The 11,394-nt window shown below is 38.0% G+C and overlaps 1 protein-coding gene across 1 annotated transcript; it reads left to right on the top strand.

Annotated features, from left to right (window-relative positions):
* Positions 1–665: 665 nt before the first annotated feature.
* LOC132096235 (ependymin-like) lies at positions 666–4,183 on the top strand. Its single transcript, XM_059501486.1, has 6 exons — positions 666–815; positions 1,599–1,633; positions 1,796–1,930; positions 3,194–3,380; positions 3,715–3,802; positions 3,884–4,183. Exons 1-6 carry the CDS (start codon positions 725–727, stop codon positions 3,996–3,998), a joined length of 651 nt encoding a protein of 216 aa, XP_059357469.1. The 5' UTR covers positions 666–724; the 3' UTR covers positions 3,999–4,183.
* Positions 4,184–11,394: the final 7,211 nt, after the last annotated feature.

The raw sequence follows: 11,394 nt of genomic DNA, 5'->3' as shown, positions 1-11,394 counted from the left end.
TATATGATATGATGGGGTCGGAGGAGCTTCTTTATGATATCCTGTGTGGGTTGTATTTCTCAGTACTTTTAGCGAGCAGGAGTAATATATACACGACCGGTCAAAAGTTTGGGATAAGACTAATGTTTTTTAAAGAAGTGTCTTCTGCTCGTCAAGGCTGCATTTATTTGATCAAAAATACTGGAAAATATAATAATAATAATAAAAAACAGTAATCTTGCAAAGTTACTACAATAAAAAATAGCACTTTCTATTTTAATATCCTTTAAAATATAATTTCTGTGATTTTCCTTTATCATTACTCCAGTATAAAGTGTCACATGATCTCCAGAAATCATAATAATGTGCTGATTTATTATCAATTATTTCCTGGAAACTGCAATACTTTTGAACTGAAATGTGTATTGTTAGAGAAAAGATTTCTATTTTAAATAAACGCTCTTCTTTTTATACATTACACTCAAATCTAATAGAAATAAATGATTAAAAGTGCATTAATCACAAATGCTCAGGTGTATCTCTGCAGCAGGTGTGTTGTTCTCAGAGCTCGTGTTGTTTTCGGCTCTGAGGATCCACACGTCACGTTCTCCGGAGAGCTGAGCGAAAAGCAGCAGTGGATTCAGGAATGAACTCAGAGCTGTGAATGAGGAAGTGCTGGAGGTGCTTTAAGAGCAGAGAGAGCAGCTGAAGGACACACACACACATCTGAGCTGTGAAGAAGAAGATGAGGATGACGATGATGATGTTGTGTTGGGCTCTGGTTCTGACTCTGGTTCTGACTGGAAGAAGCTCAGCACAGATGCCACATCGATGCCGTAAGTCTGACAAACTACAGATTCAGTCTCTACTGCTGTCTGCTACACAACAACAATGATCCCAAGATACTCCACGATTGATTTGTTATGTTGTGTTGAATGTGTTTCTTGTGCACAAGTGTTATTTTAGTATCATTAATGTGCTAGTGTTGACATAGATCAAATTGAAGAAGTTGTGATTTTGCGGTTTATGTAATTTTTATTAGTTTTCTCAAATATCTATATATAGTTCTTACTGACTTGTATTTTTAGCTTGTGAGAAATGCAACTAGCTGGAAGTTTTTTTTTTTTTCATATTTTATGTTTAATGTTTGGTTTATTTATAATTATTATTTTTTCTATAAATGACTTTAGTTAAGAATAATACCTGTCGATGTTTGTTAAGACAGATTTGAAATTCACGTAATTTGAATGTAATTAATATTTTATAAGATCAACACTAGATGCTGGTCACTATGTCTATTCACAATACATTTTAGAATTAAAATAAATTCAGTGGTTAAAACAAGCTGACTTTTTGCAGTGTATATTTAAAGTACAACTGTTGCGAGTAGATTATAAATCATGAATACTTCGTAATTATTGTGTAAGAGTCTGGAAACATGTTGAGGCATTCATAGCACGTCTCTTGAACTGTTATCTGATCTCTCATGACAGTAAGACTCAATGTGCACGTCCAGTCAAACAGAGCTGACTATTAATAAAGCAAACCAACAGGAAGATCCACTCTTGAGCTCTCACTGTGAGCGTGTGGATGATGTAAATCATGTGTCTGTGTTTCAGGAACGCCAGCGCTGCTGTCCGGCAGTATGAGCGTGGTGAGACACACAGATCGACAGAAAGATCAGATCTGTCTCAAACAGAAATCTACTGTAACATTAGAAGTGTCTTCACTGACACTTTTCATCAGTTTAATGCTTCCTTGCTGAATAAAAGAAGTCATTTATCTTGTTGTGTGTGTGTGTGTGTGTGTGTTTCAGAGCGCTCGAGAAGGGCAGGACTGGGCGGTGGCCAAATATCGTTACGATGCTATCGGCCAGCGCATCAGATTATGGGAGTTCGGTCAGGTTCAGAATAAATCGTTCCACGCAGACATGCTGTTCCTGTTTCGAGAGGTGAAGCACAAACACCACGTGAAACTATGCTTTTATTCCTCATGAACAGACACAAACCTCTGAAATGTGAGCCTTACAGGAACAGAAACCCAGCAGAAGTGAGAAGTCCTCATCAGTGCAGCTTTAATATACAGAAAACATCATCAAAACATTGTTTGTTTGAGATTCATAGAAAAAACGAACGAAGCAACAACAGTGTACAAACTACTCAGAAATGTGCCGATGTTCAAATCTGAGCTCTCTGACTATATGTGACTCAGTTAAGAGTCAAACGATTCTTCACTAGATTCAGCAGATGTTCAGTGAACTGAAACCGTGGTCGTTCTTCACACACACACACACACAACAAGCAGCTGATGCTCATCTCTTCTGACATAAACTGAAATAAAGACTTTAAAGGTCAAAATTATGACACAATCATAATTACTAAAAGTTGAATTTATGACTTAAAAGGCCATAATTGTGTGTTATAATTTTGACTTTTTTATCTCATAATTCAGACTTTTTGTCACAATTTCAACCTTTTTCATGATTTAGAACTTTGTCTCATAATTGACATGATTTCAACCTTATCTCATAATTGTATTTATGTCAAAAATGTATTTAATAATCTAATAATTTTTTATGTCATAGTTTTAATTTTTTATTTTATAATTGACTGTCATCATTTTGATTTTATCTCAGGATTATGATTTTTTGTAATTTTTTCAACTTTTATCTCATAATTGACATATTTAATTTTTTTGGCGTAATAATGACTCTCATAATTGACTTGAGTCATAATTTCAGCTTTATCTCATAATTGTTTTTTTTTTTGCATAATTTTGACTTTTTTTCTGATAACTGACATAATTTTATAATAATTTCATAATTTTCATTTTATGTCACAATTTTAACTTTATAATCTAATAATTATGACTTTTTTGTCAAAGATTCAATTTTGACTCACACAAGTAATTGTATCTCAAAATTGACTTTTTGTCAGTTTCGGGTTATTAACTCATAATTGACTGTCATCATTTTGACGTTCATCTCATAATTATGGCTTTCAAATTAATTTTGACTCCAATAATATACCTTTTTTCATAATTTTGACTTTTTTTATCTCTGTTGGCTGTTTTAAACATGACTTTTTATCTTTGTTTTATGATAATTATGGTTTACCAGAGCATGGTTATGTTTAGTCATGTGGCAGAACGTGCTTCTGTTGTGCTCCAGACGTACTGTGATGTGGTTAAATGTGTGTGTTGTAATCGTCCTTAGGCCGTGGTCTACAGCATCGACTATAAGAACCGCACGTGTCAGAAGAACCCTCTCCACACAGCCTTCCACCCCTCGCACATTCCCCACAACGCCTCGCTGCTGTCACAGGTGATTCTGGGAGGTTCGTCAGCTCCAGGTGAGGGTCTGCTGGTCAACACCTGGATGGGGGACGTCCCTCAGACCGCAGGTGAGCCACAACTCAACCACAGCTCAAACAAACTCGCTTCACGACTGAGCATTCAAGACTAGACAACATTATGGATATGATGGACATGTCAAGTTTTTGACATCAGTTTGATCTGCATATTTACCAGTTTTAGTACATCAGTTGCCCACTGGTTATTGTTTCTAATGTTTCACAGAAGTCTGTCACATTACAAAGTCAAATGCATTGTAAATATGAGCAATGCATTAATGCTGGATAATGGTTCAGAAGTCCTCATATAAAGTGCTATGTGGAGCGTAGTTAAAATCAACACATACATTTGGTTTCAGGTTATTGTTTATTTTTTATATTCCAGGTAAATATATAGCCACAGTCACAGAGTTCGGATGCATCCCGGTGTCCACGCTTTACTACACGCCTAAAACGGGCTGGATCCTCACATCGTACGTGTGCTAAGAGCTGGTTCTGCACTGTGTGTTGTGATGTGTTGTGATGATTAACAGCCCTCGTGTTGATTTCTGCAGATATTTCAATGCAGTGACGGGGATCGAGGACCCGGAGCAGTTCTTTCCTCCTCCATTCTGTGCTCATGCAGACACTGAAGAGGAGCAGCTCGACTTCTTCAGCGCCTTTTACTGAATTTACCTGCCTCACACACTCTTACACTCCTTTTATCATGATTTTAACAGCTTTGAACCAATGCTCTTCGTTTTAAATGCTGTTGCTGGTCTTCGTGATTTGTGCACCTAATGCATGTATGGTCAAAAGCACTTTAATCATTTACAAAAGGGAAATAAACTTCTTTTTTTTCTCAAACACTGAAACTGAAATGTCTATTTTTTTCATATTTCTGGCTTTTCCACCTGTATGTGTATGTGTTTAGGAATAAATTGAATAGAACTCAATACATCAATGCGGTCTATAGATATTTAGAAAATATAACATAGATAATGTCTATTATATCTTCTCATCACACTCTACAGTGAAGTTCTGCAGCAGTATTTCTCTCTTGCTTTCCAGAACATGTCTAAAGACTCAAATCAAAATGCATTTAGAAGCTAAATTAAGACTGGTTTCGTGAGGAACTGCTCAAAATCAAGTGTTTGTGTCTGTCAGGTTCTGCTTTAATTTGTGGAAGGGAGAATTGAGACCCTCTTTTATCCAAAGTTACTTCCAAATTTTGGTAATGTGCATTTCTTTTTAAATACAAATGTAAAAAGTCAAGGACAAAATATAATTTTTTTGCAATTGTTTCCACTGAGAAACGTGTCAAACACTGAAGCAGCCATCCAAGAGAATGAATGTGAATCAACCAGAGATCAGGTGTTAAAGGTGTTAAATACAGGAAACACAGACTTCACGCATTTTCTTTTATTAGTAGTGGATCTTGACTGATTGTTCCTCTGAATCTAATGAAGCGCTAATATATGAGTGAAACCTACGATTATCATCCAAACTGCTGATCTCTTCACTAGAGCGTTAGTACAGTTAGCCTCCTTCACCAAACGTTATGTGAAATATTAAACCAAACTCCAACTACAACGAACTACAAAACCAAAGCATGGACGCAGCGATATCTGCGAAGTGTTTAACAAAGATCAGTTAATTAATTAAGTTCAAGCTTGTCCACATGGGTTCAGCTTTGAGAGACTCTTCCTCTGTTAAAAGAAAAGATGATGTCTCTGTAAATCTGTTTTCAGTGAAAACCAGAAGCGTCTCCTGCTGAGTTCCTCTGAAACACAAGCAAGCCTGTTTCTGTCACAGAAAAACCACAAAACAAACCATTGGACTTTCTCTCCTCTCCTTGAACTGTCACCATATCGTGGTGGAGAGGTTTGAGTACCCGAATGATCCCGGGAGCTATGTTGTCTGGGGCTATATGCTCCTGGTAGGGTCTCCCAAGGCAAACAGGTCCTTGGTGACGGGCCAGACTAAGAACAGTTCACAAACCCCTTTATGCTGACAAATACAACAAAGGACCGAGACATCGCCCGGCATGGCGCAGCCGGGGCCCCACCCTGGAGCCAGGCCCGGGGTTGGGGCTCGTATGCGAGCGCCTGGTGGCCGGGCCTCCCCCATGGGGTCCGGCCGGGCTCAGCCCGAAGGAGTGACGTGGGGCCGCCCTCCTGTGGGCTCACCACCTGCAGGAGGGAGCGTAAGGGGCCGGTGCATAGTGGATCGGGCGACAGTCGTAGGCGAGACCCCCGACGACCCGATCTCTGGACACGGAATCTGGCTTTAGGGACGTGGAATGTCACCTCGTTGGCGGGGAAGGAGCCTGAGCTTGTGCGGGAGGTCGAGAGGTACCGACTAGAGATAGTTTGGTTCTCAGTCGGAAAAGGGTGGCTTGCCCACTTCAGGTTGGTGGAGAGTTCCTGCCTCAAGTGGAGGAGTTTAAGTATCTTGGGGTCTTGTTCACGAGTGAGGGAAGGATGGAACGGGAGATTGACAGACGGATCGGTGCAGCTTCTGCAGTAATGCGGTCGATGTACCGGTCTGTCGTGGTGAAGAAAGGTCTTTAGAGGTCTTAGATTTACCGGTCAATCTACGTTCCTACTCTCACCTATGGTCATGAGCTTTGGGTCATGACCGAAAGGACAAGATCCCGGATACAGGCGGCCGAAATGAGCTTTTCTCCGTAGGGTGGCTGGGCGATCCCTTAGAGATAGGGTGAGAAGCTCAGTCACCCGGGAGGAGCTCAGAGTAGAGCCGCTGCTCCTCCACATCGAGAGGGGTCAGCTGAGGTGGCTCGGGCATCTGTTCCGGATGCCTCCTGGACGCCTTCCCGGGAAGGTGTTCCGGGCGCGTCCCACTGGGAGGAGACCCCGGGGAAGACCTAGGACACGCTGGAGAGACTATGTCTCCCGGCTGGCCTGGGAACGCCTCGGTGTCCCCCCAGAAGAGCTGGAGGAAGTGTCTAGGGAGAGGGAAGTCTGGGGTTCTCTGCTTAGACTGCTGCCCCCGCGACCCGGCCCCGGATAAGCGGAAGGAGATGGATGGATGGATGGACTTTCACTCACGATTCAGATTTTACTTCTTGCAACTTAGTTTAGCAATTTTTACTTTATTTTCTGAAATGCAAGATATAAACTCGCAAAAAAGTCAGAATTGTGAGACGAAGCTCAGAACCATAACTTCCTTTTTCGCAATTCTTAGTTTATACCTCATTTCTGTTTCTTTTTTTTCTCACAATTGTGATTTATATCTCCTAATTTGTTTATATCTCTCCTCTCTGACATTTTATTCCTCAGAATTGCCAGAAAAAGTCAGAATTTCAAGATTTAAAATCTTAAATTTATGAAAAAATGAAATAATAAATAATAAAAGTTTACATCCCACTATTATATTTCTTGTTTTCCACAACGAAAGGTAAACTCAGATTTATCAGATTTATATAAAGTACTGCAAGTCAGAATTAGATCTTAAAGTTCAGACTTTTTTTTCGTATAAATCTAAATGTATATCTTGAAGTTCTTGTTTTTTGTTGTTTCCACCATGAAAAAAAGAAAAAATCTGACTTTATATCTTCCAGTTCTGACTTTTGTCTTGCAATTGCAAGTTTGATTTCCAATTCTAAGATTGTCAATTTAAGCTTGAGATATTAACTCAGAAATGTTAGTTAGAACAGCAAGACTTAAACTCAGAATTTCTGAAAAAAAGGCCAGAATTCACGAAAAGAAAAATTGCGATTTATTCCGACTTCTTCTGTAATCCTGAGTTTACATCTCACAATTCAGTTACTTTTTGTTTTGTTTTTTTCACCACAAAAGAAACTTTTTTTCTTGCAATTCAGACTCTCAGAGAAGTCAGACTTGTGAGATTATATCTTTTTAATTCTGAGACTGTGTGGTAATACTAAACAAACAGTCAGGACTGCTTTATTATCCCATGTGAGAGACCTGTGTTCAGGCCTTCAGCTTTGAAAAGAAAGGTATACTTTTTCTCTCATCAAGTCAAAAATCAAAGTCACCTTTATTTATATAGCGCTTTAAACAAAATACATTGCGTCAAAGCAACTGAACAACATTCATTAGGAAAACAGTGTCAATAATGAAAAAATGATAGTTAAAGGCAGTTCATCATTGAATTCAGTTATATCATCTCTGTTCAGTTAAATAGTGTCTGTGCATTTATTTGCAATCAAGTCAACGATATCGCTGTAGATGAAGTGTCCCAAACTAAGCAAGCCAGAGGCGACAGCGGCAAGGAACCGAAACTCCATCGGTGACAGAATGGAGAAAAAAACCTTGGGAGAAACCAGGCTCAGTTGGGGGGCCAGTTCTCCTCTGACCAGACGAAACCAGTAGTTCAATTCCAGGCTGCAGCAAAGTCAGATTGTGCAGAAGAATCATCTGTTTCCTGTGGTCTTGTCCTGGTGCTCCTCTGAGACAAGGTCTTTACAGGGGATCTGTATCTGGGGCTCTATTTGTCCTGGTCTCCGCTGTCTTTAAGGGATGTAGAAGTCCTTTCTAGGTGCTGATCCAGCATCTGGTCTGGATACGTACTGGATCCGTGTGACTGCAGTGACCCTCTGATCTGGACACAGACTGGATCTGGTGGCCACGGTGACCTCGGAACAAGAGAGAAACAGACTAATATTAGCATAGATGCCATTCTTCTAATGATGTAGCAAGTACATAGGTTGTTATGGGAAGTGTTTCCGGTTCCGGTTTACCTAATTAATGCAGCCTAAAAATCCTTTAACGGATTTGGATAATAAAAGCATATTAGTATGTTATGTGTATGCCAGGTTAAAGAGATGGGTCTTTAATCTAGATTTAAACTGCAAGAGTGTGTCTGCCTCCCGAACAATGTTAGGTAGGTTATTCCAGAGTTTAGGCGCCAAATAGGAAAAGGATCTGCCGCCCGCAGTTGATTTTGATATTCTAGGTATTATCAAATTGCCTGAGTTTTGAGAACGTAGCGGACGTAGAGGATTATAATGTAAAAGGAGCTCATTCAAATACTGAGGTGCTAAACCATTCAGGGCTTTATAGGTAATAAGCAATATTTTAAAATCTATACGATGCTTGATAGGGAGCCAGTGCAGTGTTGACAGGACCGGGCTAATATGGTCATACTTCCTGGTTCTAGTAAGAACTCTTGCTGCTGCATTTTGGACTAGCTGTAGTTTGTTTACTAAGCGTGCAGAACAACCACCCAATAAAGCATTACAATAATCTAACCTTGAGGTCATAAAAGCATGGATTAACATTTCTGCATTTGACATTGAGAGCATAGGCCGTAATTTAGATATATTTTTGAGATGGAAAAATGCAGTTTTACAAATGCTAGAAACGTGGCTTTCTAAGGAAAGATTGCGATCAAATAGCACACCTAGGTTCCTAACTGATGACAAAGAATTGACAGAGCAACCATCAAGTCTTAGACAGTGTTCTAGGTTATTTCAAGCGGAGTTTTTAGGTCCTATAATTAACACCTCTGTTTTTTCAGAATTTAGCAGTAAGAAATTACTCGTCATCCAGTTTTTTATATCGACTATGCAATCCATTATTTTTTCAAATTGGTGTGTTTCACCGGGCTGCGAAGAAATATAGAGTTGAGTATTATCAGCATAACAGTGAAAGCTAACACCATGTTTCCTGATGATATCTCCCAAGGGTAACATATAAAGCATGAAGAGTAGCGACCCTAGTACTGAGCCTTGAGGTACTCCATACTGCACTTGTGATCGATAGGATACATCTTCATTCACTGCTACGAACTGATGGCGGTCATATAAGTACGATTTAAACCATGGTAATGCACTTCCATTAATGCCAACAAAGTGTTCAAGTCTATGCAAAAGAATGTTGTGGTCAATTGTGTCAAACGCAGCACTAAGATCCAATAAAACTAATAGAGAGATACACCCACGATCAGATGATAAGAGCAGATCATTTGTAACTCTAAGGAGAGCAGTCTCAGTACTATGATACGGTCTAAATCCTGACTGGAAATCCTCACATATACCATTTTTCTCTTAGAAGGAATATAATTGTGAGGATACCACCTTTTCTAGTATCTTGGACAGAAAAGGGAGATTCGAGATTGGTCTATAATTAACTAGTTCTTTGGGGTCAAGCTGTGGTTTTTTGATGAGAGGCTTAATAACAGCCAGTTTGAAGGTTTTGGGGACATATCCTAATGACAATGAGGAATTAATAATAGTCAGAAGAGGATCTATGACTTCTGGAAGCACCTCTTTTAGGAGCTTAGATGGTATAGGGTCTAACATACATGTTGTTGGTTTAGATGATTTAACAAGTTTATACAATTCTTCCTCTCCTATGGTAGAGAATGAGTGGAACTGTTCCTCAGGGGGTCTATAGTGCACTGTCTGATGTGATACTGTAGCTGACGGCTGAATGGTTGCAATTTTATCTCTAATAGTATCGATTTTAGAAGTAAAGTAGTTGTCATTACTGCTGTGATGTTGGGAAATGTCAACACTTGTTGAGGCTTTATTTTTCGTTAATTTAGCCACTGTATTGAATAAATACCTGGGGTTATGTTTGTTTTCTTCTAAAAGAGAAGAAAAGTAATCGGATCTAGCAGTTTTTAATGCTTTTCTGTAGGATAGGTTACTTTCCCGCCAAGCAATACGAAATACCTCTAGTTTTGTTTTCCTCCAGCTGCGCTCCATTTTTCGCTCCTCTCTTTAGGGTGCGAGTATGCTCATTATACCATGGTGTCAAACTGTTTTCCTTAACCTTCCTTAAGCGTAAAGGAGCAACTGTATTTAAAGTGCTAGAAAAGAGAAAAGAGAAAATATCATCAAAAAATAAATAAATAAATCTTGATTTATTTTTTATTTTTAATGATTTTTTTTATGGATGAGGTTTAGGGCCAAACATGAGTTTATTTTATGAACAAACTCAATAAATTACTTGAAATAAAATGCTGAGAATAACACACAGAGATCACTTAAAAAGAGATGAACATCCACGACAGACTACAGACCGAGAATCAATGAGAATTCAAAAGTGAGGATAATCACTTTAATCTTGAGATGGGTTTATTTTTTTATTGCTTCGCCCTAATCCTCTTCTGTATTTTTTTTTTCTCATCAAAAAAAAGAAGTTATTTTTAAAGTGAATGTTTGTGTGTGTTTGTGTGTGTGTGTGTGTGTGTGTGTGTGTGTGTGTGTGTGTGAGAGAGAGAGAGAGAGAGAGAGAGAGAGAGAGAGAGAGAGAAAATATTTTTCATTAGAGAAGATTTTAAGAGAGAAGAGAGAAAGGAAATGTTTTTTGGAGAAAAACAAAATTTCAGAGAGAGATAGTAAATAATTTGAAAAATTGATACGCAGTAAGAGCAATTCACATGCACATGTTTTATAGACAAGTATTTGCATTGACAATCGAATGTGCTGCATTATTTTGCTCATTGTGCCCTCCTGTGGCCTCAGGTGACTATATTTATATATTTATTACATTTTATTTTGTGGGGAAAAAAAGTGAGCAAATTTTAAAAATGTAGTGATTAAATTAAAAAACTATTTCTATTGCTCTTTGTTTTAAAAAAGGTTATAAAACATTTTTATCTATATTGCCAAGCCCTATCAGAGATGTAAAACATATTATTTTGGATAATAATAATTAGGTCTGTTACAGTATCAGAGTTTCAATACAAAGTTATCATGGACAAAATTTTTTTTAAATATTCTTTTTACAAATTTTAACAATACATGCTTCTGGAAATTCATCAAGTTCTGTTGTGTTTTTACGGCCAACATTTGGGGAAAAAATGCATATATATTTTTTTATGTGTTTTATTTATTGTATCGTTATCATCAATAGTATATTGTGGCATGCCTAATAATAATAATACATATAACATTACAAATTATATTAGATTAAATTCAGGTCAAGTCAATATTATTTGTGTAATGCTTGTCAAAATACACATTGTTTCAAAAGCGGCATTAAAGGAAATCATGATATTAATATTTATAATCTCAACACTGCATGCTTATAATATATTTATGTTTCTAAAATAATATTTATTTATTTATAATATGTTTATGCATATTTAA

The sequence above is a fragment of the Carassius carassius genome, chromosome 2, assembly GCF_963082965.1.
Source record: "Carassius carassius chromosome 2, fCarCar2.1, whole genome shotgun sequence".
NCBI lineage: Eukaryota > Metazoa > Chordata > Actinopteri > Cypriniformes > Cyprinidae > Carassius > Carassius carassius.
The sequence above is the reverse complement of the archived record's forward strand: the minus strand, read 5'-3'. Positions and strand labels throughout refer to the sequence as shown.

What these genes read in the sequence shown, in the direction of transcription:
- LOC132096235 (XM_059501486.1), top strand. Translation starts at nt 725, where the DNA reads ATGAGGATGACGATGATGATGTTGTGTTGGGCTCTGGTTCTGACTCTG. An exon ending in GGACGTCCCTCAGACCGCAG is followed by an intron (nt 3,381 to 3,714) that starts GTGAGCCACAAC and finishes TTTATATTCCAG; the next exon opens with GTAAATATATAGCCACAGTC. An exon ending in ACGGGCTGGATCCTCACATC is followed by an intron (nt 3,803 to 3,883) that starts GTACGTGTGCTA and finishes TGATTTCTGCAG; the next exon opens with ATATTTCAATGCAGTGACGG.